The sequence below is a fragment of the Aptenodytes patagonicus genome, chromosome 2 (assembly GCF_965638725.1).
Source record: "Aptenodytes patagonicus chromosome 2, bAptPat1.pri.cur, whole genome shotgun sequence".
In the NCBI taxonomy this organism is placed as follows: domain Eukaryota; kingdom Metazoa; phylum Chordata; class Aves; order Sphenisciformes; family Spheniscidae; genus Aptenodytes; species Aptenodytes patagonicus.
This window is the reverse complement of record NC_134950.1, coordinates 27386907-27414515: the sequence shown is the minus strand read 5'-3', so window position 1 is coordinate 27414515 and position 27609 is coordinate 27386907. Positions and strand designations below refer to the sequence as shown.

The window sequence follows — 27609 nt, the reverse complement described above, 5'->3', positions numbered from 1 at the left end:
AATTAGCGAAGGTTCCAGGAACCTTCCCGCAAAATCCTACAGAACAAACACAGAACAAAAAAACGGTCCTCTGGTCTTTTCAGGGTTTCCACGGTCTGACTTCGAGCATCCCCTCCTTTTCCCCGCTGTAACAGGGGGAAGGGAAAAGTTAGATCTCGCTGGCAGGGGCAAAGGTCCACGATGGAGGAAGGCTCAGTCACACTATCCTCCACAACCTTCTTACATGCAAGACATAGATGGTCACAGGTATTGCACCTGACTTCAGTTTTAGGTGATTGTTTATTTAGGTCTCTCTTTACTTCTCATAGAGAGACTTCTCCTAGACTGCTGTCACTTACTCTTTGGACAGCCTCAAGTGCTCCCTGGCAGCACCTATTTTACTGTCATCAACAACAGAGAGAGCCTGTCTCTCTCTGCACCAGCACCCAAGTCAGGTGGGTTGGTTTCACCTCTAAAGTTAAGCAGAATGAATCTGAGCCAAGGAAACTAGATCTAAAGGACAAGTGGAGAAGGAGAATCGGTTTCCTACATGATTTTATCTGGACTCTCGGGACATTTGTGAACATGGCCAAATTACCTTTGAAGTAATAACCTTAAGTATTACTAGCACTATAAAGAGAAGATCACAGAGCCATGAAGGGACTGTAAAATGCATCTAAAATCACAGTTTAGCTGGTGGTTCCCAGTGATTTCCACCCCTGCTCAGCTACGCCGTGGCGGTTCCCAAGCCAGTTAGCTACGTCTGTACTACAGAGCCACTGTTGTGAAGATGTACCATAATTACACTGCTTCTTCAGAACCGTTCCTGTGTGCCAGCTGTGATCCCTGGTGCTTTAAGCTACAGACTCATAGGATAGTTTAGGTTAGAAGGGATTTCTGGAAGTCATCTGGTCCAACCCTCCACTCATAACAGAGCCAACTTCTAAACTGGATCCAGCCTGAAAGTTAGCTCCAGTCGCTCAGGGAGCTAAGTCTAGCTGAGCTTGTCTAGCTGAGTTTTGAGCATTTCCAAAGGTGGAGATTCCACAGTCTGTCTTAGCAACCTTTTCCAACATTTGACCATCCTTCTGGTAAAAGCATTTTTCTCCTACCTAACTGGAATTTCCATGTTCTAACTTGCCTTTTGTCCTACCATTGTGCACCTTCGAGAAAAGTTAGGCTTCACCCTGTCTATAGCCTCCTATTAAATATTTGTAGACAGCAGTAACATCTCAACTGAGCCTTCTCTTCTTAGAGCTGAACAAACCAGCACGCTCAGCCTCTCCTTGTACATCCTGTATTCCAGACAGTCATCTTGGTCCTTCACTGGACTCACTCTAGTATGTCCATGTCCTCCTCCTAGTTTTCTTGCAGATAGGCGCGACATTTGCCTTTTTCCAGTCATCAGGGAACAATTCCTTGGAACCAGCTAAATGGCTGACAACTCAGGGAGAATTTGGCCATAAAATCACATTGTCTGAAATACCTTAATGTAACTATAGTAATGTAGCTAAAGTGCACCAAAGGAATTCAGTAGGGTCTATAAATAGCAAGTCAATGGACTAAAAAGTTCAAATCAGTTTGTACTTTCAACAATTCCATAACTTTACAGTAGTTTGTTTTTTATAGGAGGGAATATATGTATATTTTTTTCCTACATGCCCTGGGACTCCTCAAAACTGGGCTCTATCATCTCATACACAGTAGCAGAATTTTTCTTTAAGTGCCTTTATTAATGCCAGCAAGTTAGGTGTCTGGCATGGGGAAAGAAGTGTTTTCTCAAGTGCTTTGTAACATCACCCAGATCCATAAAGGTACCTAGGCACCTAGCTTCTAAGGTGCGTGTACAGAAGTATATGATTAAATATCTTTGAGATATTTTAAACCAGTCACTATGTATTCATTGAGTAACAGAATTTCAGTCCAGTGAAACTCTACTCACACATGACACATCTTAAAGATGCATGCCTCATCCATAACACTATAAACTTTAAAACTGGAAATAACTATTTATTTAGGATGTTAGAGGAACCTCAGAAAAACAAAATTCCAAAGGAATTTCAGGCCTAACCTCAGTTAAAATCAGACAGCAAATCACACATCAGTAACAGTGTTATAATCTATGTTTGAGAATTGGCACCAGAACTCTAGCTCACGTCTACGGAACAAGACCAAGTTCTCAAGTATTTATTATTGGGGTTTTTGTGCTCTTAGTGTCACACAGATGTATTCAATGACCATTCTTTTCCTGAGAAGCAGAAATGAGATTTTCTTATTTTTAATTGTTGTGATTCCAACAACAGTCTTAGGAGTCTTAGGTTAACAGAAACATTTTGATATGTCTTATACATACTCAAGAGTATGTCTGTACTCAGAAAAGGCATGAAAACCCCCCACAGCCTCTCTCTTTTTTATTCAGGTTTAATGGCAGCTCAAATCACTGACCATTTTTCAATCTTGAGAGACGGAACAGCTTGACACTAATAATACATTTGCAAAGGACACATCATCATTTAACACAACATTAAGTGCTCAGGGACAACTTTTTACCGTAGACACAATGTGCTCTGAGCTCAGGGTTGACATTTAATGCTACAAAGATAATCCAACCAGTCATTCATGAGGGGTAAATTAATTTTCATGCAACTATATTTCAGCTTTAAGCCAACAAGAAGGATGCATTAAAAAGAGTAAGTTCCTTTTATGCTGCATACAAGATTAAAAAAAAAACCAAAATATAAAGCATCCTTAAGTATACCAAAATATACCCATCTAATTATTGCTATCTTTTCCCGATTCCAAAACAGAAGTCTGGTAATATTTGTTAAATATAATATTCTGACTGGAAACAGAATCCCTTAGAAAATCCCTCAGAATTTGCTATGAGTTGCCATGAAAAGCAGCATTTCATTAAAGAAATGTTTTACATTTAAAATTTGTATTAGACATACGTTGATTATAATGAGTAACTACGAACATATTTAAATTAGCACCTTTTCTGATACTTCTTTTAAGGAATATTTTAAAAATCTATATAAGCAATTAAGAAAAGAAATTCAGAAAACTTGTTATCAATAATGTACAAAACAAAAAATAACACCAACACTTTAAATCAGCTAATTAGTCAGGTAATTTCATTGTTTTCAATACCTGTAGAATATACTCAATTAACTGCAAGACCATAATAAAAGATCTGAAGAACAGCACTAAAAATGTTGATGCAAATAGATACTATTTGATGGGCAATCCTTTTTCACGCCTTTCAATGCTAAATCATCTTTTACAATCTTTTGCTCAAGCCCAACAGGTGCATGCCTACAGCCATTAAAAAGTAATAGCTCCATGTAAAAGGAGTATCTTTAACACACGTGATGGCAGTTCTTCAATTAACCTTTCCAACAATCTCCTTAACATTTCCTACTCAAATAGACAACTATGAAAACATTAAATACCTTTCTTGAAAATAAATTAACACAATTAATTTGAAACAGATCACTGGGTGGGGTGTTTCGCTTCTTTTCTTCTCCACCTACATAATATATACATGCATTAATGTGCACATGTAGTTTTGAGCACATTTTTATTACTTTGCTATGGAACAACGACTAACAGTTGCACTTTCACATAAACAACCATGTTTTAGTATAAATTCTGAAAATGAGAAAAGCAAAACAAAAATACTACTGCTTAGGAGTGAAGTACACACCATTAACACAATTAAAGGCCGTATTTTTATCAAACATTTGATTAGATGATTGTTGGACAACAGAAACTATCGTACTATTTCTTTGATGACGAGAGGTGTGAAAAAGGCAGCGTAACGTGTGGTAAGAGGGACACACAGCACACAAAGAGTCTTTCTGCCTTTCTGAGACAGACTGCACCCAGCTCCAATTTGGCTTATGCTGATTTTATTAACTGTTGGTTGCAAATAGAGGAAAATGTGACATACCCTGAAATAAGCGGAAAAAGACTTATGGCCAGAGCTTTCTAGGAAGACGAAGGTAGCATGCAGCGGCATCGTTCCAGAGCTGCACAAGTCCTAAGTATGCTCTTCTGGTCTTTGCCATCTCTGTCCCTAGAGGCCTCAGACTTTTTTTAATACATCCCATTTGAAGGTGTACTCATAGCTCACTTAATAGGGGAAAAAACTGAACAGGAGGGGATCTGCCAGATAGAAGCTAAGTAGCAAAGACAAGAGAAGGAGAGATGATTCCATTGTTGTCACAGATACTGACCTGGAGGACACATCCAGCAACGATGTTCCACACAGGGACTAGAGAGTCACAGAAAAACAGGTCCTTAAAAATGGAGATGGCACAGCCTCACTAGCTTTCCCCTGGTGCTTCGCTAGGTTAATCATGGAAAGTTTCCTCATGTCCAATATCTAACTCAAATCTCCCGTATTGAACTCTTAGCCCATTACTTTTTGTCATATCCACCACAGACTTGGAGGACAGTTGATTTATTCCCTTCTTCTTTGCATAAGGCTTTTATATACTTAATGACTGCCATTACATTTCTCAAGTCTTCTGTCCTCCAGATTGAACCAGTCCTTCAGTCCCAGTCCTTTAGTCTTTGTTTTCTGGGCTCCTCTTGATCTCCTCTGGACTTTTTTTCTGGTCTTTGTACAAAATCGAACACAGCACTTCATCTGAGGCCTTAACGGTATCTTTTATGTATATACTCTCCTTACACATTCAATCACAGTCTGCCTGTGACTCTGCTCACTGTTACAAACCCTTTCTCCAAAATTATTGCCTAAGCATTTCTTACCTATATTCAGCCTGTAGGTTGATTATTTATACCAAAGTTAAGAATCTTGCCCTTGTCCTTGTTGGATTGTATTCTATTTTTCCAAGCCATTTCATTGATTTCTCAAATTTAGTTTGAATTTTAATCTTAAACTCTTATCTCTTTACTGCCTCCCATACTGGTATAATTTGCAAACTAAATTCACCATCCCACTTGCAATTAAAATACTGGGTCCAGGACAGACCACTATGGATCCCTTATTGCACCTTTACAAACAGACAATAAACCATTAATAGCTACCGAGAACAGGTTTCATACCAATTTGGTACCCATCTTGCAGTAGCTTCACATTCACGCATCTCTAGTTTGTTTACCAGAATACACTGTCAAAAAGCCTTGACAAGGTCAAGGCATATGGCACCTCTTCCTCTTCCCCATCGATAAGGTTTGCTACTCTGTCAGAGAAGAAAATTGAATTGATTTGACAAATCATGTTGGCTGTTGCTTACCTCCTTGTGGTACTGTAGGTGCATACAAGAAACTGTCTGTCTCTGTCCTGAAGAGCTTACTGTGAAGGATGAGGAAGCTGCAATCAATAATTTATTAATATTATATGTCCCATCTGTTTGCTTGTTATTGTGATGTTGGCTTTATAATTTACTAGAGGTTAGCTTCAATAAAAGCTAGCCTGTGCTTAGGCAGGAAGGTAGAAAAATACTACTAATAGTTGTCCACTGAGAGCATTTAAAGACAATAAACGAAAATATAGAGACTGATGACCAGGTCATCCAATTCAGGCCCACAATAAATAAATATAATAAATCGACGGTTGGACTCGATGATCCTAGAGGTCTTTTCCAACCTCTATGATTCTATGATTCTATGAATAAAGCATATCCATGTAACAGATGTTCCACAAAACATCTTCTCTGTTCTTCTTATCCCCACAACTACATAGCCAGAAATTTCTCCCATTGTCTTATACAAATTACTTTCTTTTGACCTTCAACAGAACAGGAGCAACTGAGGTCACAGGAGAAGTCAAAGATTCCCTACTGGGGTATTTTTTTAGGAGAAACAACAACACACATGTAAATTATTATAGGACCATGATCAAAAGGAAAGCAATACCCCCTTCCCTCTTTCCCCACTGAAGAAAACCCCTTCAACAGCCCTAGCTTATCTGAACCAGCAAGAAACTCTGCCAGACCATGTCTCTGGCAATAAGTTTAACCTCTTGAGCACATGAACAGGACCAAACCAACCACTGCCTGAAAAACGTTTTCAATACCAGTAATTTGAAATTTATTCCCAATTACTCTGGTGTATATCATGCTACTGCCAGACAACATCACTGAGTCATTCACAACAGTGGTTGCTGAGTAAGCACCACAACATCACCAAGTACTGTAATAATAATATTAAACTTTTTGGATAAAGGGTCAGTGGTGTTTCAGGACAGGAGGATCTCTCTCCCTCTCTTGTAGTTAACCCCACGCTACCTGATGTGTCCAACCTTATTAGGTGACCGGGGCCTGTGCCTGGGGGATGTCACAGTGGGACTGCGGCACCACATGGATCTGCAGTCATCCCTTCTCCTGTGCCCCTGCTCCTCCACGAGCACCCTCCCAGGAACCACAGACCTCCCCAACCAAACCTGACCAGCTGTTCTGCTGTGGGACTTTGCGTAGAGGAGGGATGAGGACAGCTAGGCCAGGAAGACAAGGACACAACCTGTCACCCACAGCTTCCTTTTCCCTAGCTGGAACAGCAAGGTCTTGGGGGTGGCACAGAAAACCTGAGCAACTCGGGGAACAGACGAGGCCATATGAAACAGAGTACAGGACTTCCACTGCAGATACCACATTGCATCCATTTCTAACAGTTTCACAGTCTTCTGTTCTCACACACGATAGGATGGCAGTATTTGAACGGTATTAGTACATCACCCAGCATTAAATCATATATGCGATTTTCTGAAAAACAAAAGAAGCCTTGCAGCAAACAAAGAACATTGACAAAGTTGCATGATGAGCCAGGGACAGAGCCTCAGAGACAGTGCAGCTCAGCAGAAGTTAGGGTCACTTCTCTCTAAGGCCTGCCTTGTTGAGCTGAAATACCTTTTAACATTACCCTGTGTCCTCGCTGCCAAGATTAAAAACATTCTTAGTTTCAGATTGACTCACTGTTAATTCGCCACTGGTCACAACTTGCTAAAGAAAAGCTTCCCAAGTCTGAACCAAACAAAGCCTGGACTGGAGCTAGAACTTGTGGGTAACGGACTAAATTTATGGATTTAGTCCAAGTGTGGGATTCATGGCGTTCACCTAGGAGTGGAGAAGCTGCAAGAGCTGAGGGGGACACCCTATGAACAATCACAGCCACATCACACACCAAGGACAACAGCAGAGTCTAAAAAAGGCTAAGAGTGGGGAAAGGAACAAGACATCTGGGTGAAGAGACTTGCATGAGGTCAGGCACCAGAAGAATGGCACAACCGTGATCCTGAATGCCTTAACTCCTGATCCAGTGTCTTACCCAGTGGATAATGCTTTTCTCAGAATTGAAAATAAATTGGATGCTGTCTGCCAAGATGCAGTAATTCCTTACTAGTAAGTCATATCATTCTGGACCAGCTGTATATTCAAGACCATCCCAAAACACAAGTTGTAATTTATTAATTCTGCCTAAGTAAAAGGTTTCCAGTAATACTGTCAGCATTTGCAGTTCTCACTTCAGTGAAGCATATTGCAAAGGATGCTGTGTCAGACCTATATATCACTGTCACTCCAGGAGTCAATGCACTGACAGTCTTAGCAGAGGTGGATGTTACAGGATACTGTGAAAGTGATTAGGTAAGATGGAAAAGCAGGTTTTTGGAGTCTCACTCCAGCAACGCAGAAATCAGAGGCTTTTAATGGCATTAGCGGAGAAGGGAACATCTCTTGTACACATCACCATTATCCCTTGGGATCCTAAAATTACTTGTGAGGAATAATCTCTCCCACTCACTCATAATTTTAGCACTGCTAAGAACTACATATCTTCAGTTTGCCCATAATTTAAACTCCTTTCCTTCCACAGAAACACCACCTGACAGGTCTTAACTAAAAAGTGAATGACAGCAATAGCAGCTTACTTAAAAGTGTAAAGGAAATGCATATTTATGAGCACCCAGAGTAATGGTTTATGGACCTCAGAACTAAAGGTGTAATAATGTCTTGAAGGCATATTAGGAGACACAATTTTACCTTCAAAAGCCACACTGGGCTACAGCCAGTGATGAGATCCGTGTTTGTGTTAAGATAATAGGATAGAGGAGCCTGGCTAACTTTAAAATGTATTTTATTTTACGGACATACTACTCCATCCTTTTCTTTTCCCTTTCTGAAAGCTCATAGAAAAGGAACTACATGTGCATGCATGTAGTGTATTAAAACATGTAAAATAATGGCCTCTTACTCCTGACTTTAGGATTGGACTTGCTGCCTTATAGGTGAATGTCTGGTATCATTCACAAATACTGCAATCTTCAATATATAATGAAGAATAGCTAGGCTTTACTTCACATCTTCCCTTTAGGCATGTAAATTTGTCAAGTAACTTAAATGCTGTATTTTTCCTATCACTTTGCCATCAGAGTGATGGTAATGAGTTTATCTGAGACCTTTTGATTTTATTTCGTCATTCGCACCAGCATCAGTGCTCTGTTGATGTTTTAATGAATAAAGTCAGTCGGTTTCAGGAATAGTCTTATTTTGAACGTGACTATATTATAAACAATTTCAATAGCGAAGACATGTATTAGGGCAATTTATTCCAAGAAACAAGGATTTCTCCCAGCATCATTTTTTTCCGAAACTTTATCCCACAGGATGATCTTTTAAGTATGCTACCTCTTTTAGGAAACATACAAAAGCTGAGGAGACTGCTGAGGAAAATAGTCTACCATCTGGAAAACTATTCGATTAGAGCAGATAAAGCATAGAGCTGTTTTCTATTCCTGAATCTTACATAAAATTACTGTATGACCTTGGGAAATCTCTTTTCCTTGCAAGACTTCGGTACTCATCAAAAACTCCGAGATCCTGGTCTAATGGTGTAACAGAAGTGAAAAACACTCATGAGTATTATCTATTAGAGATGATTCTCTGATGGCCTATATTAATTTCTTTTTAAAGATTTTAAAATTACATTTACAAATATAATGAGAAACAATCAAAAAAAGTACCTGAAAAAGTAACCAAATCTGCTACTGACCCTTAAAGTCAATTTCTTATTCATTAAAAATGCATGTTAAATATTTATAAACCCATGCACAAAGCAATTTCAGTTTCTGGAATTAAAAGCATACAAAATTAAACAGAATTAAACAGAAAACTAACTTTTAGCTGTGCCTGTTTCCTCACAAACTGTTGATGTGGGCACTGCTCTGATCACAGAGGTCCTACGTAACCCCACACCACCCTGTCTTCCCTTGCTGAAGAAGTCCCTCTGTGCAGAGTCACCTAGTGTGGTCTAGCACGCAATACAGGACACAGAACTTCAGCCATGCACCGTTAGGTGACGAGTGACTTGGTCCTACTTCAAGTGCATCTCCTGCGGGGAAGTCCTGATGTGCAGCATCAGCAGAGAAAATCCTCCACCTCCCGTGGCACTGGGCTCGCAACAGACAGGACAGGCATTGCTCAGGACAGATGAGAGAGGTTATTTGTGAACTACCTGAACAGTTCTCTATTAACATTTCTTGCTCTGATTGATTCTGTTCTTTAAACATACCAGAAAGGACACATTTAGTATACATAGCATGCAGAGTGAAAAACAGTCAATGCGTTTCTTTTTCAGAGTCATTTTTCAGTCCTTCGCAACCTAGAGGTTTGTCTCACATTCAGAGCGTACTGTTTTTCTGAATGTCTCATTTTGTAGATAGATAGATATAGAAATGCAGAACAAAACAAAGCCATACACCCTCCCTATGGCCTGTTTTTCAACAGTTCATTTCCTCAGAAGAAAAGAGGCACAACTTCACTTTCAGTAACAACGCAGTCCTTATGACAGACGTACTTTTCCTAGATCCAAGAAAAAGCCAGTGGATCTGATTATGTCAAGTTCTAAGGATTTAGCAAAGGGATTTTGCATATGCAGAATAGAGGACACTAAATTATTAAAACAAAATTACTGCAACTAACATTTGAGTGAAACATGCATGAAATGAAGATTTACATCGAGTTACTTCTTAGTTCTTTTAGTGCAAAATCCAAAGGTGTGGCAGAAATGCAAGGCTAATTTTATGCTCATGTTCTAATCAGTAATTTTTTTTTCTTACAATAAAAGGGCTACAGAATGTGGCAAAAGGACTCACTGACAGTTCACTCCGTGGTGTGCTAGTGCTTTATTTTTTACTGCTTTTCTCCACAGAAATTTCATAGGAAAAATCTTTAGGCACCCACCTGTATTTTTAATACAGATACAGATACTAGCAAGTTCAAAGGCAGGCATTGAAAAGACAAGGAATAAATATAAATTTGTCTGCTCCTAACATATATACCAGAATACAGAATTTTATGAATTTTTATCATTTTATGATAATGTATGCTGCTCAGAAGCCCCTTCCTCTTTCAGTAGCTAAGTAGATATGGATGATAAGACTCATTGATCAAGTTGTATGAAGCGTAGTAAATGAGGCAAGGGACCAATGGAAGATGACAAATGCATTTATGGTTAGGGTAATAGACGAGGACCAGAGTATCTTTTCCTCTCTCAGCCACATGTTCTGGGTATGACCTTGGACAAGACATTCACATTTTGATTCATCAAATGTGCAAACAGTCCTAGATAACAGTCTTCCTTCTTTTGGGTTAGGAAAAGTGCAGAGATTTGATGAGTAAAACATGGCAATAGTCTTACCTCATTCTTCTCCGAGGCCAGCATCCCTCGCCGTGATCGAATGGCAGCCTTAGTTGGTATGTCCCTGTGATACGTTAGTGACCAATAGTCCACATAAATACATGTGCTTTGATCACTTTCTACTCCAGGTGTTTAGCCAGCTTATACCCACTCTAGCCAATATATTGACCTATTCCAAGATTTACTGGGAACGAAGCTCTTTCCATGTCCCCCATACTGTTGTGCACTTCCAAGATCCGAGCAACTTTACGCCAAAGATTTCAGTAATGCTTAGTGCTGCACACCCGCATGAATTTCTTTCAAAATGTGCTAAGCTAGGTTAAAATAATTCTTGGGAAATGACTGATTTTGAATATGCTGCTCAATAAATAAATAGATAGGCGGAGAAGGAAAACTCTACCTAAAGAAAGCACTTCAGTCAGCAATGTATGCAGTGGAGACTGAAGTTACCACGCCCTTATTCCACAACCTTTGGCACCTGCTACAAACTGTTTCCAAACTCTTCCTATTTACTTACAGAATGAAATATGTTCCCAGGTTCCTTGACAACCTAGAAATACTATGCGTTTCCTACCAGTGGGACATGCTGCAACAGCTAGGGCCAAGGGGTGACATAGGGAAGTCCTGTCAAGATGTACAACTGGGGATCCTCTGAGATATTCCACACTAAACTTACTACTAGACTGTTAAGTACTGCACTTCTACAATATAAAGAACTAAAAGAGCAGCAACACCAAACGTACACCCAGCAGTTTATTAAAAACCCCCAAAAACAGACAGGAAAAGATGATGCTGGGGAAATGTTTTGATAGTTTCACCACATTACATTGAGAGCACAGGCACTGAGAAACAAAGGTTAATGTTACGATCGAAATGTGCTCCTTTTCCCTCATGTCTCTTCTTTCAGCCTGGACTTCCAGCATGAATTTCATATTCTCTTCAACAAAAAGGAAAAAGCCTGTGAAATTCAATTATATTTTCAGTTCTCCTGAAATCTTGCTTTTGGTGAAAATACTCAGTATTAATTTTTCCACAAGGAAAACTACAGTCAGAAAGTTATAGTAATCCTTCCAAATGCATTTTCTAGCTATAAATATCTCAGAAAGCTGCTCCACTTCACAGTGAAACTTTGTCCATATGGAACATATGACTAGGAAGGACTTGGTGAACTACTGAAATCCAGTACTCTGTTAGTGAAGGCACCCATAGCATTCAGTTTTATTCAAAACCGATCATAGAAAACGATCAGTTGGAAAACGAGCTAGAGCTTTGGGGTTTTTTTTGTCTTTAGCACTGCAAGTAGGACATTACTCAAGAAGCTCAATCTCCTATTGGAAGAAACTGTCTTCTAATTTCCAGCTTTGTTTCTTTACGGACAATTTATACACACAGACTGGATACATATGGACTGTTGTCTTTCCCAAGTGTTTACTCCCAAAACATTCACTAAGAGGAACCCATATTTGCCTTAGTTTGTGTTCAGCTGTGCTAAACAAGGCTCTTCTTGGTCATCCTAGTAGTTCTTTCAGCATCTCTTTCACTTTCGATTCATCTTTCTTAAACATGGATGAGCAAAGCAGTACTCAGTACTTCAAACACACTGTCTCCAGTGCCCTATTTAATGGCTTTAGTATTTCTTATCTCTACTTTAAATACATAAAAGGATAAACCACACTTTTTTTTCATGACCATACTTTGGGTGATCATCAAAAACAAGGGGACCTTTCCTCTAAGATTTTCAGCTGATGAAGTGCCAGCATTCGTATCGAGCTAGCTGGTCATCAAAGTAAAGATATAAGCCATGTTTTAAGATGCTGATGCAACCCACCCTGACATTCCCACATAGCGATGTATGAGAAGTACCGCATCATTAGTTTTCTGTTTCTTCATCTGCCCATGCGAAGGAGTGTATTGAACAGCTCTGAGAACCTTTTCTGTGTTACGACTCTATGCTGGTACCACTCTAAGCAAATATTTCCAGCATTTCAGAAACAAATGAGAATAATGGCAGGGTACGTCAGAATAATTCAGGACGGAAGTGACCTCTGGAGGTTACCTACTCTAACCAGAAGCTAGGCCAGGCTAACTTTGAAGTTAGATCACATGGCTCAGGTCTTCGTACAACTCTGTTTCAAAAAATTTCCAGAGATGGAAATGCCACAACTTCTCTGGGCAACACGTACTGATGTTTAGCCTCCTTTATCATGAAACTTTTCCAAAATTATTACTAAGTTAGCAACATGCACAGTTCTTTGATAGTATTTTGACAACAGACAACAAACAAATCGTGAAGAAACATAATAAGCCTTTCCAGTATCTAAATGTTATTCATTTTATCTTCACACTTACAGATTCAATTTTGCTCCCAGTTACAAGGATGAGCATCTGAAATAACTTTGCTAAATTCAGTAGTGTGATACCTGTCCCAAATCTCCACCACCATAAAATCCAACCTTCCTACTCATGGCCTCTTGACTGTAGGAAGTGTTTCTCTTCAAACTAAAAATTACCTGAAAGGTAGCTGGATAAAGCAAAAAAGTTAACACTGCTATGCTTTTTAATTTCTCTTTTTGCATCAGTGATAGAAGTAAGATGGGGAAGACAATCCTCTGTGGACTACACTTTTTCTGCTTTTGCCACAGCCAAAATATTTCATTCTCCCTCTCCGAAGAGTACATGAAAGCACTTCCCTCTTTGTCCTTTTCATGATGATTACTCATTAGAATTTGATAGTTTTCTCTACACAAACACAACAGGTCATATTTGCTTTTCCCATTAAGCCATTTGGACAGAAACTCTTCCATGGAATATATGGTATGGGGTCTGTGGTTTTCCAAGCTGCCTATCAAGATACACGGAGCCTCCTGCGTTACAGACATGAGTCTGATTTTCTTGTAACTCTACCAATCGTTTCCATCTGGTATTGTACTTAACAGGTTGATTTTCTGAGACACTTCACACTATGAAGTATGTTAAGGATTGTACCTTCAGTTCTATTTGATTTGCAATTTATTCAATGTTTCTCCCTGTGCAGTTCATTCTAGTTTGCACAGTCCCCATCTATTCCAGAAAAGACACAGCGGACTGAAGCCTATCTTTTCTGGAAAAGTATTTCTTCAGAGATAATCCCACTAGTCACTTCATTTCTTTCTAATGTTCGGTAGGCAAAAGATGCAGTACTATACCTGAACATTATGGAAAAGGAAGGCTGTGCCAAAAAAAGAACTGCATTCAGGTTTTGGTGTGCCTTCCACATGTATGGAAGACAACATTGTTCACTGCAGACAGTGTAAAATACCTCTAAAAATACATGGATTTAAACTATCATAGTTATTAGTCATAAAGTAATTTAGACAGTAAGACTGATCTGACCTACAGAGGCCACGGGACTGAAATCAAAAGTGATTCTAAGAAGTCGGGGGAAGCCTACACAGGAAGCGAATCCTTTTTACACTTCCTAATCTGTTCAATCTGCATGTTATACGGAATAAAGACTCTTTCTAGACTCATTCAAGGTGTGGCTTGGCTTTGTAATATGTTCAACAACAATACTGGCTTATGGCACTTGTTGGCCTGAGTTTTGCCACACACTTCAGTCCCTGCAGTGTGCCGTCCTGCTCTTCGATGCGTATTAGCTCAGTTTGTGCGTGCAGCCAGATGATGAAGCAGATCAGGAAATTGATTCAACTGAAAAACTGCCCAGCACATCTTTTTCTTCAAGCTGGACCAAAATGGTACACAAACAGCTGTGCCATCTCAGAGGATGGTATAGTATACACTGTGACATGGGGACAGGAACAAGTAGAGAGAGGTAGGTGTTGCTCAAGGTCACTTTGTAATGTCAAACTGTACACTCTGGCTATTTGGTTGCAGGATAGCAATGTATTATACAACGCCAATAGGAACTGGAATTCAGTGGTCTGCACCCTCCCATTGTTACAACAGTCCCTGGCACAGTTTGTGCCCAGAGTACCCCTCTCTCAAGCAATTCCTACACATGGCTCAAGAGTTAACATGGGCCTGGAGCAATTTTCAATAAGCACTTTGCAAGCAGCCACTCTGGTTTAGGGATAAAAGAGTTTAACAGTATGGGCAGGGTCACTGGATGCCAGTTGGCCTCTGTGCCAGAAAGCAGTACCAGGCTTGTTTAACCTACAAGTGCAGACATGAATCACCAGCCCAAAGTCAGACTTTTCACCCGTTAGAAGAGAAGCCTACAGAGATGATTCTTACACATCCCCACTCAATGCCTACAAAACTCCTAGGAGGCCCCACCTGCATTCTACTTTAACTTAAAACTTCTTCCAGCTCTTCAGTGACAGTGACTGAGGGTCCCTCAGGCCAGATCTACACAAACAGTTGCACACTCATTCTGCCTGTGATGTGAACTGGGCAGGTGCAAGCCAGCCTCAAACCAGGAGATGCACTGCCACAATACACAGCATCATGGCCAAGTTAATTAGCACTGCTAAGAGGCAGGTCAACACGAGCGCTATGCTCAAGAGGTCCAAAGCTGAGGGATTTAATGCACCCTCTGACTCCAGACTTACAACAGCTTCAGTGAATCTGGGCCACGCTCTCATCAGTATGCCATAACCTTGAGCTGAAGGGACCATGTCTAATGCTGAGACACTGTTTCACTCCATATGCTAGTTCGTTATCCAGCTCCTCTCTGTTTTGACTGCCAACAAATAATGATGATTTTCAACACTTCTCCACTAGGAACTGAATGCACAAACATCGCATCATAAATGCCACCCAACATCTGCCAGGCAGTTACCATCTTCCCATGACTAACACCTAGGCTGAACCTGAGCAAGTGATTTAGTGATGAGCTGTGTCAAATCCTCTTACCTATCATGCCCTAGATCATCCAAACCCCAATTCTTATGGACAAGAAAGCCCACAGGTATTCAGTTAAAATCCCATAGGAAAATTAATTCTAAGAAAAAAACCCATGCATTCTAAAATTACTGTTACTTTGTTAATGAAAAATCAAATACCACAATCGAGGATATCATCATTGCTACAAATCTTACAGCACCAATGCAGATATGGTGATAATGATAAGATAGTCACAGAAAATAAACTAAGGAAAAGGCAGGCTTTTTCTATCTTTCCTATTTAACAGGCAGTCAAAACTCTTGAAAATATTATTATTTAATGTATGAGTTATTTTAGAACAGCACCAATAGCTTAGCAGCGCAAAACTCGCTCAGTTGGTCCCATGGTAAATAGGGTATCTATGTAGCTGGGATGATGACAAGGACCAGATTTCAAGTAAAGTATTTCAGAGATTAAACAACAGATTAATGACTTGCCTTATATTATCTGTAAATTTATTAACTGTAACCAGAGCACTCAATCAGGGCAGAGTATTTGACTTCCCACATTCCACTTCTTATTCTTTGTTCACTTCATGGTGCTTTGCTGCACTTGATCCAACTGCTACACAGATGAAACATCTCAAAATAACTTTGAATCTGTGAATACTTTCAATAGTGCTTATTTTTAATCAGCCTTTACCATCAAGTAAAAGCAAAAGCTAGTCACATGATGTTTGCAATTTCTGTAAATGTAATTCAAATTAAGCAACTGCCTGTTTATATTTTCATTCTAGCAGTTTGAGCTTACTAAGATCATTCTCCCGCTGCCCTGTTACTTCATTTCCCATCCAACGCTTAAAGCCCGCAAGTAATATGTAGGGCCTAGCAGACAATCCCATAAATAGTTCAAGACCTTGAAAACCACAATGTAGCCAGTTCCTAACTTTCTTCCAAAATAAGGCATAATAGACACAAAAGCTTCCACTGAAAAAATATTTTTAATACAAACCAGTTACAGAAATCCCTGACAACATGCAATTAATAGACCGCATAAAGCAATCACCAATGTGAACAAATTCATTACAAAAGCCAGATGACTGTTCTATGGTCATGCTTACCCTGAACACAGATATCTAACACATTTTTTTAAGGCCATAAATAGATGCAATACCTGCTGAACTACATAATGCACACGGTCACGTCCTCAAGCATGAAATACAAAAGTCCCTTCAGTTAAACCTCTTGAATTGAGCCAAGGGGACTCTATGTCCTTCTTCTTAGACCAGTGCACCCTACAACGCTCGCCAGACTCCTTGCTGCCTTCATTTCTGCTAGTCCAGACAGTGGAGGAGCAGTGGAGGTTTAACGGACTGCCACCCTCCATTAGGGGACAGTGGCTGGACAAAACTTAATTGCATGAAAAAAAAATAGCACTACATCTCATAGCATTGTAACTGAAGAAATGCAGTTACAACTATGCATTACGTCCACCTTAAACATCTATCAAGCACATCTTGATAGATGTATGTGCACTGGGCATTTCATTCTTATGCCTTTTGCACTGCTGCCTTACAATGAAATAAGAGGAAATCAGATTTGTAGCTCACTGCCCAACTCTCCTTGCATTTATATTGACATAATATTACCTACAAATATAAGCACATGCACCACACGCAGAGAATGCATATATAAACACTGTATACACAGAAAAACTATGTCTGAGATTTTTTAGAAATGGGCGTCTAAAGTTAGATTTACAGATTCACATTGAGATAGGAGTACTTTGAAGTCCACCCTTCACACATACGAGCTAAGATTTTCAAAGCCTGGTGAAAGAATTTCTAAAAATGTTAAACTGCTCTGCCTCTGAATGTAATATATACATGCTTATGTGTCTATAGTGAAATTTTTATGTATTTTGGAAAGGATGCAAAGAGGTTGTTTTAGGTTGATTTTTTTGACTGCAGAAATGAATCCATTGAAGAACGAATCAGAAGCTGAGAGTAAGTACAAGCACAAATACGTAGCATTGCAAGAGCCCTGTAGACACCAGATACCCTACAGGAATTGCAAGTGCCTGAAATAACACCATGCTGAAATGCAGTTCAGCAATTGGAAACAGCGTGTCAAATTTCACTCTCATTTACACCTATAAAAAATTTCGTATCGACTCCACTGAGTGAAATGGTGATGTTGTTGATGAGATTAAAATAAGAGCAGACTATGAGCCTCCATCTGTATAAAAGTACTAAACAAGTGTAGTATAAACGTATAGTAAAAGCAGTATAATCAAACAAGTTCAAAGAAACTCTAGGCTTTTCCTGTGGAGAGGGGATGGGAGCCAAGGGTTGGACACACCACCTTCCTCCTTAGCATCTCTGCACGGTGTGTGTACACGCTCCCACAGCCCCCTGGCTCTGCAGCCGCCCCTCCCGTCCCTGCTCAGGCTGGGGCTGCGACTGCCCAGCAAATGAAAACTAAATAAAATCTACGCAAACACAATTACGTATCCAGATCTATCATCACCTTGTATGCTTTAAGCCAAGGCAATAAAATATAGCTTTACTGCTTTGGACTTTAAAAAATAAGTGATCACATACTGTATGTGCTTAAAATCCATCATCAGCCTTCACAGAACATATTTAAAAACATCCCAATCGTCACAAAATGTGGATTAAATTAGTACAGCCAGACTAGGCTTCACTTCACAGCAGTGTTTTCCTCAGCTGCTCCTGCTTTAGTTTCCAAGAAGTGATGCCACTGGCACAAAACTGAAATCAAAATGGCAATCACTGACCAAAAGATCTAGCTCAATTCTTGTGACAAAGAAATTAATTTTTCATAAAACCTCTTCCCAAACAAAAGAAAAGGAACTACAAGTGGTATCTGTGGCATATCACTGTGAAGTATGAAACTCAGCATCGGAAAAGATTCCAAAACTTGCCAACAGTCACACATAATAGCAAAAAGGACGGGGTTTTTTTCCTACTTCTCTTTATTATGTGCTTAATAGTACATTTTTATTAGAAAAATTCAACAGAGTAAATGTAATGTTCCATATGCAAAAAAAAAAAGGGCATGGCATGCACTGGAACTACCTTTTTCTTGGGTTCCTTTCATCCTCTAAATAAATAGTAGGAGAGGTCTCTTCCCTTTTTGTCTCAACTTAGAATAGCAAGTATTTGTTTCTGTACTTTTCCCCTCCCTACCTTCCCCCCATAAATAGGTGACTGACATCAAATATAAAGGAAAAAAGATGACTAATTAAAAAAATAGGTTGGAGCATTTTCATTCCATTGACATCAGTCCTGCTACATCTTTGCTTGTGACAGCGGAGAGCAATCTTGATGATGCAAATGCTGTCTTCTGGTCCTGTGCCTTTTCTTAACAGACAAAAGATACAGGAATTCCTGTTTTGTGACAAATGGTGCGATTTTGAAATTTTCAGCACAAATTCAGTCCAAATATTTTTTGCTGCTGCTGCTGTTGTTTCAGAAATGAAATCTAAAATTTTGATGCTGATAACAAACATTTCCTGATCCAAACCAAAACAAAACAATCACATTTCACTTCAAAGTATGTAATATATTCCAGAAGAAAGTATCAAAATGTAACACTTTTCCTTTTTTTGAGCTGAAAAGGAAGACTGTTAGTGGCCCGTTTGATTTGAGTATGTAATGGCACTACTCAGGATAAGGAAGGCGGACATTAACTCTGTAAAAAAACAGAGAAAGTGAACAATAATGGAAAACAGAGAAAAAGGTGAGGTGGTAGAGAGTAAAGACACTTCTTTTAGCAGGAGGGCAAGTGAAGATGGCAATCTGCCACAAGAAGGGCTTCCCTCTGGAGACAGGGAGGCAACAGGTCCATGCTCACGACTGAGCTGGTAACTGGAGGTGGGAACCCCAGAGACATTCTTGCTATCGCTAGTCCCCATCCATCCATCCATCTTGCCAAGGTCTATTCCTTCATATTGTCAGTGCAACCGTATTACCACAAATGACTCCTGGTTTGGGAGACTGGGACTGCTTTCTTTTGCAATCACCCCGCTGACAGTTGAGCTACTCTGTGCAGGAGGCTGGGAGGCAACAGAGCCCAGCTCTGCCCACCACGCTTGTGCTGAAAGACAAACTCTTCTCCATCTCATCGGGGCTACAGTGGGACCGTAACCCTTGGCACTAGGATGAGGTGCCCTTCTTCTGGACCAGTCACCAGTTCCCGACACCGAGGAGTTTTAAAAAAGGGGCGACTTTACCCACAGAGTTTTATCGGTTAGTTCAGGTGGGCAGTGCTCTCTCCCCTCCGTGCTGCTACAGCCGGGGTCTCAGGACTCCCACCCAGTCCCCTTCACCACCCCATTGCTCTGTGTGTGCTATGCCAACGAGCACCACCTCCACCACTGAGCCACCGTGCTCAGCCTAGCACCTTGTGCTTTCCAAAACAAAAAGAGAATTTATCTTCATTCATAACTTTTACTCCTTCCCAGGGGATGTGAGGAGCTTTGTTTACTCCAGAGATCCCCTGGGCTATGCCTATATAAGCTCCATCCCCTAAAGGATCAAGCCGGCAAGTCAGAAGATACAGAAACAATAAGCAGACCTTTGAGTCTACAAATTGGAGGTTGAATGATTGGCAAACAACCTCTCCTCATGAAAAATTATGCTACAGCAACACAATAGTAATGGGAGCCAAAAGTATGTCTATTCCTGATTTGTAGACCAGGTTTTAGTTATGCTATAATCCTCTCAGTATGCCTGCTTAGGATCCCGCAATCACACGAGTCATGAACACTACCCACAAATCCTGCGGCTTCCATGCCGAGCAAGCGACACACCAGATGAAGAAGCATGGAAAATATACATGTGGAATTGTTCTGGGAACTTAAAGCACGCATAACAGTAAACAAAGCAAATATGGTGCAAAACCTGTTGCTATTTTCACAGCATTTGTGGAGCAAAGCTGCATAAATGCAGAAAGATGCATACTGCCTCACACCTTTCCTCCGATCCCAGCAAATTAAGCACAGCGGCACAAACAGCAGCAGTGAGAAGGAAACGCCATGCGGAAGAGTTGCCCCGTTTGCTGCTGCACTACAGGTATATGCGTGGGTATGTGAGAGAGAGCTGAGTAAAGAGCGTTAAAATTACTTCTCCTCATGCCTCCTCCAAAGCCTCAGCTGCTCACGGGGAACTGAACGGGGAGAGATTCCCTCAGCGCTGTCCTCCCTCCTCCAGGCACAGTCTAAGCCAGTTTGAAAAGGTTGCTGCTGTTGTTCCCTGTCCCACTTGGGGACAGTCTTCACGAAGACAGTGCCAGTTTGGTCTGATAACTAAAAGGCTGCCTCTGCTCCTCATGGAAAAGGCAGTGCCACTGTTGGATACCGGAGCACTTACTGAACAAGAGGCACTACAGACAAATTTTGGCTGGTGGCAGGAGAGATGGCTGAAAGCCAGCTGACAGAGAAGAGCAATATCAATCTCTTTGCTGGGGGAATCCTCTGAAAATGCTACTGAAGCAAACAGCAACCGCTAACAGCACAGCAGCAAACAAGACACGAGCGATCCTGAGCTCACGGAGGAGAGGAAAAGGCAAACGGCTGAACTGAAGTGATCAACATGAACTTGAACCATGGCACAGGGCAAACATGTGGTGTGCCGTATGGAAACTCAGAACAAAACAGAAAGCTTGGAACAAAATGAAATTAAAAATCTGCTTTTATTTAAAATTACTCCACTAAACATCTAACTGAAAATTGTGTTGAAGTTGACGTGACTTTGTGACATGTTGTTCCTTGAAGACTGCCATTTTTCTTAAAAAAAAAAGGTATTAAAAACGTTTCAATCTGGTTACCTTCTATCCAGAAAGGCTAGAAAACATTAAATCATGAGCTAAAAAATAACGCCACACCATTAGTCAGCAAGAGATAGCTGTTCAGACAGCATCCATCATATTTTCAAGAATCCATAGATACCGAATGCCTGGAAAGGAAGGACAGCAGTCACCTCAAGCATGGATTTAGAACTTTAAACAGGTTTGATAAATTATTTTATTTAAAGGCAGGCTCCGTGCATCCTCCCTTTGCCCACTGTTTCTAGATATAACCTATCTGGGAAAGGGTGATCAAATGTCCATCTCCAAAACAGATGAGCCTTCTGTCTCTGTTCTCCTACAAACAAGAATGACCCTCCCATAAGCTACACAGTCCTGGAGTATGACAGTGTTCTATATCCTAGGAGGTCTTCTACTGAACAGCCTCACACTAAGGCATTCCTGAAAAAGTACCTAAGCTGCCAAATCTAGGGCTTAATTGATGAACGATTTTAAGAAAAAATTGAAATTCTTCCTGTATAATTTCTAATAAGTATCTGAATTAAATCAGTTCATGAAGAATTAGATCAAAAGGAGTTAAAATTAAGTATCTGGAACATCTCTCCTATGAGGAAAGGCTGAGAGAACTAGGACTGTTTAACCAGGAGAAGGCTCAGGGGAGACCTCATCAATATATATAAATACCTGAAGGGAGGGTGCACAGAGGACAGAGCCAGGCTCTTCTCAGCGGTGTCCAGTGACAGGACCAGAGGCAGTGGGCACACACTGAAATACGTAAGGGAAAACTTTTTACTTTGAGGGTGGTCAAACAGAGGAACAGGTTGTCCAGAGAGCTTGTGGAGTTCCCCTCCTCGGAGATATTCAAAAGCTATCTAGACACTGTCCTGGGCAACTAGCTCTAGGTGGCCCTGCTTGAGCAGGGGGTTTGGACCAGATGACCTCCAGAGGTTCCTGCCAACCTCAACCATCCTGTGATTCTGTGATAAACAGATGAATTATCATCACTTACGCAAAACTATATAAAAAGAAAAAAATCAAGAAGTAATGGCAAAAACTGAAAGATTTCCATATTCATTATAGCAAGAAAAGTTCTTTATTGGATAATATTTGTCAATAATACACCTATTTGCCCTGTAATACACCTAAAGGCATAATGAGACTAGAGGGATAGCTCCACTAAGCTCAGCTACCAGGCCTAAAGCTAGCCCAAAATGCTTATATGTAAAACAAGCATGCCCACAATGTTACAGTATAAAACCGTATCCATAAATTTTCAACTCCCCCCTCTCACATTCATTAAGTTCACTGGTGAGGTCAGAGAACTAATTTCCATTGGCACACACTGCGGCTGTATCAGTGAATGACCAGAGTGGGAGCTGAAACAACCAACATCAGAGCAAAAGGCAGTGAATAGTCTATTTTAGTTCTTGATCTCTGTACTCTAAGGAATGCTACAATCACAGAAACACCTCCTAGGTTATATAGTTTATTTGCCTGCTGGTAGAATCATAGAATCGCTTAGGTTGGAAAAGACCTTTAAGACCATCAAGTCCAACCGTTAACCTAGCACTGCCAAGTCCACCACTAAACCATGTCCCTAAGCACCACATCTACACATCGTTTAAATACCTCCAGGGATGGGGACTCCACCACTTCCCTGGGCAGCCTGGTCCAACGCTTGACAACCCTTTCGGTGAAGAAATTTTTCCTCACGTCCAATCTAAACCTCCCCTGGCGCAACTTGAGGCCATTTCCTCTCGTCCTATCACTTGTTACCTGGGAAAAGAGACTGACACCCACCTCGCTACAACCTCCTTTCAGGGAGTTGTAGAGAGCGATGAGGTCTCCCCTCAGCCTCCTTCTCTCCAGGCTAAACAACCCCAGTTCCCTCAGCCGCTCCTCATAAGACTTGTTCTCCAGACCCCTCACCAGCCTCGTTGCCCTTCTCTGGACACGCTCCAGCACCTCAACGTCCTTCGTGTAGTGAGGGGCCCAAAACTGAACACAGTATTCAAGGTGCGGCCTCACCAGTGCCGAGTACAGGGGCACCATCACTTCCCTACTCCTGCTGGCCACACTAGTTCTGATACAGGCCAGGATGCCATTGGCCTTCTTGGCCGCCTGGGCACACTGCTGGCTCATGTTCAGCCGGCTGTCGACCAACACCCCCAGGTCCTTTTCCGCCAGGCAGCTTTCCAGCCACTCTTCCCCAAGCCTGTAGCGCTGCATGGGGTTGTTGTGGCCAAAGTGCAGGACCCGGCACTTGGCCTTGTTGAACCTCATACAGTTGGCCTTGGCCCATCGATCCAGCCTGTCCAGGTCCCTCTGCAGAGCCTTCCTACCCTCGAGCAGATCAACACTCCCATCCAACTTGGTGTAATCTGCAAACTTACTGAGGGTGCACTCGATCCCCTCCTCCAGACCACTGATGAAGATATTGAACAGAACTGGCCCCAATACTGAGCCCTGGGGAACACCGCTCGTGACCGGCCGCCAACTGGATTTAACTCCGTTCACCACAACTCTTTGGGCCTAGCCATCCAGCCAGTTTTTTACCCAGTGAAGAGTACGCCCATCCAAGCCATGAGCAGCCACTTTCTCCAGGAGAATGCTGGAAGAATGGAAACGGTGTCAAAGGCTTTACTAAAATCTAGGTAGACAACATCCAGGGCCTTTCCCTCATCCACTAAGCGGGTCACCTGGTCATAGAAGGTGAGATACTTCCCTATGACAATTTTTAACACTTGCTTTTGCCAAGTTAAGAGCAACGTAAGGAAAATGAGCTTATTATGAGCCCTCTCAGACACTGTATTTTGCAGTACCCAATGGATCACGGTGCTGCATCGTATAACAGGGAACGTGCCAAATTGTTCAGACAACATGCTAGCCTGAAACCAGAGAGTCAGCAACATAACAGGATCCCTCTGAGTGCTGAGCCCCAATACAAATACTCTCGCCCCCTTGCTACAGCACAGTGTCCTCTCCCCTGCTCGAGGCACAGCTGATCAGTCCTGGTATCTCACGGGTGTAAGATGTGCAACCCCGATGCTGCATGGTAGTAATGTGCAAGAAATAGCCCAAGCTGTGAAAGAGCAGGAGGTAATTTTGTGAGTCCCATACTTAGATGCAGATTTACATCCCCCTGGTCCTCCGGCAGCCCAGCCTGCTCTCCAGGGATCCCGCTGGAGATCACCAGTCTCTTTCACCCTGCGGAGGACTTCAAAAAACAAGTCCAACCGTGGTCACTTGAAGGTGTTCACAAAAGGAAGAAAAGCAACCCTAAAGCAGGTGGCTGAAAAAGAAATGACCGCGATGAAGAACATGCAGAGAAAATGCCAGAAGGCTGATGCAATCATGCTCTCTCCAAACACCCAGTTAGACGGGACGAGTTGTCCCAAAGATGAGCTGCAGGGCTTCCACTTCTCACCAAACCCATTTGGGTGAAATATTTGTGGTGTCATCTTCTGCTGGTTAATAGTTTCCTTGCAAGGTTTTCTAAACGAAACCTAAATCGCACAAAAGCACAGAGTCCATCTATTTAAACATTTTTCTAGTATATCTGCTGCCCATCTGTAAAGGTACTCAGAAGTTTTCAGCCACATTTCTAACTATCTCAGAGAATGAACCGAGGAAGCCAGCCACACAAACTGCCCAAGATTAGGAAATATAGAGCATTCCATAGCTATCTAAAACAAATAAAATACAAAATAGTCTCTTACTTTCAACTTTAAGTGCAGAAAAGACCATTAAAGCAGTTATATTAAAATAATAAGGCAGCACTAAAAAAATTAAGACATGATAAAAATAAAATTGTTCACATAACCCTAGCTCTTTCACCATGAGAATGTACCTTATAAACAGCCTTTATTTCCCAGACACTTGCTATTTTTCTGCATATTTAAACACAGATGTGGGTACTTAGCAACTGTAAAACAAAGTCATTTACTTAAATAACTGAGTATAGATTAAAGTACTTCATTTTATATGTGAATTTTTAAAATCTTGTGTCTGATTTATAATATTAATTAACACCTAGAGAGACAGAATCCTCATATATGGATTCCAAAAATAAGCCACTTACCTTTGCATTTAAGCAAAGAAATAGGGATTTGAGTCTGCTATGTAGGTATCTGTGTGAGTATACATGTGTGCACTCGTGTGTGTGCATGTGCGTACTTTGTATACAAGTTACCTGCATATACAATGGGTAAGAACAGAAAAAGACCTAGGAAAATAAACGATTAACATGTTAAAAGTATTCCATTAGTGTGAGAATAAATACAGTTATACAATGTTAAGGTCGCATCATTCAGTGTATCAAAAATTGTTATGAAGCAGGAAGAGTATTTTGTTAGAAATGCCCATATTTTAAACTGGAGACAAACAGGAAAATCAGGGAAGTTCCAACAGTTCAGAAACACCATGGAGCTGCTGCAATGCAGTATTTCACTAGTATTTCCAAACACAGAACATGGACTTTTTCAAGTTACTCAAAACACTGTCTTCATAAAAGCTTTCGCTGAATGAATTAGTTAACAGCATATAAAAAATGTTTCCCTGGAGTGTGCATTATTTTGCACCACTCGCAAGAAAAACAAAGTTTTTGAAGAGGAATAATACATTTTGTTACACTAACTGGTCTGGCTGAAAAAAACAGATTTTTTTTTTTAAGCACACAAACTTTTCTTCAGATCTCTTACCTATTTGTTTCCTGTACTGGTCAACAGGAGTCCTTGCTGTAGAGGCATCTTTTCTACCCATCGTTTTCAATCCAAAAATCACTGTCAGTATCAGGAAAAAAAAGAAGCATTATTCCTAAATAAGATACTAAGGAAATCAATGACTTATAACATCAGAAAAAACTGTAACAAGCAACAGTTACATGATTATACACAAAGACATAAGCCTTCCCAGAATACAATGAGACACTGGAGTTAACCATCACTATTCTGAAGACTATTAGATAAATCCTAAACATACCTTTTTCCCTATTGCATGGGTTATTAACATTACAGAATGCCTGTTAGTTTGAATAAAAAAATAATAAAAAAAGGATTTAAACTGATTGCACTGTAATTCAGCATTTGGTACCATTGAATTACATTCCTGTATCTTTTTTTTTCTTCAGTAAACCAGGGATTGAATGTAGTATTGTGAGCTGCTTCTATTGTTGGCAAACGTATTTACACTACCTACACCTGGGAGTCTGAGGCAGGACTAGGCATGTGTGCATCCACAGGTGTAACTGCTCAGGAAACCCACCTGCAGACACAGCCCTCCAGCCACCCTGAGCAAAAGAGAGGAACAGATACTTAAAACACAGCAACCCCATGCTCTCCTACCTTCCCATCATGGGCTCTAGAGGTCTGAGAATGAAAAGAAAGTGGAGAATAAAGGTGAGAGCTGGGGCTGTGCCCATTTTACACCTCTCAGCCGAAGTACTGAGAGTTTAAATCCCCTTCAATGCCTTTAGGTAACAACCACCCTGACTCTTGAATGGGCTGCTCACGTTGCGGAGCGCAAGCAGGTGACACTAGGATTGCACAGGGAACTACCCTATCGTTCATCCAAAGATGCTCTTTTTGGTACTTTGGTGCTCCCACACCATCCGTGTAACTGAACAAGCGTCACCTGAGTAGTGTTCTAGCAAACCCCCGATATACCCATGGTAATGTGCAAAACCTTATGGTCTCTTATTCATCCCCTCACAGGACTGCCACTCAAAAGATACAGTAAGATTCTACATACATGCTCATTTCACCTCTTTTTCCACAGTTAAAAAATACCTGGCTTTTATAGTCATGCTTGTTGCTCAAAACACTGGTTTTCAACTATTTTGGCCGGGCTGAAGATAGCACCCATCACAGCGATGATAAGCCCTGCTGTTTGACCATCTTTATGACACAAGCATCCCAACATCAACCCCTGCGCTCACAAGAGGACTGACATTTTCCAGAAGTGTCAGATTTACCATTTGAGCGCAGAAGACGCACAACAGCAAACACTTGCCTTTTTCCAACCGGCCTTGGCGAGCACAGTGCCATGGGCAAACTTTGGCTGAACCGTTCCGGGTAGCCGCAAACCGTCTGCCCATTGTGCACATATGGCCTCGGAGTATCTGCAAGAGTTTTACTTTTCTGTTAGGCATAACCAGCAGCGTTACAGCAAGACGAGCTTCCCCGGGCTCTGCCAAGGCACGCTGTCTGGGAAGCGCAACCCTTTAAGGCACTACGATGCCAAACCATGGGCCAAAAAGCATGCCAAGGCACTGCTGAATGGGCTACCATCAGCATCCCAACCTCAAACATCCACC

General features: G+C 41.1%; 1 protein-coding gene across 5 annotated transcripts in view; it reads right to left on the bottom strand.

The window, feature by feature from the left end:
• The window catches only part of TRIQK (triple QxxK/R motif containing), a 67389-nt gene that overhangs the window by 21627 nt on the left and 18153 nt on the right, over positions 1 to 27609 (bottom strand). For all 5 annotated transcript variants that reach the window (XM_076329429.1, XM_076329428.1, XM_076329427.1 and 2 more), the window contains one exon: positions 25997 to 26077. In XM_076329429.1, coding sequence (XP_076185544.1) covers positions 25997 to 26057 — 61 coding nt within the window. In that variant the 5' untranslated portion in view covers positions 26058 to 26077. The remainder of the gene's footprint in view (positions 1 to 25996; positions 26078 to 27609) is intronic.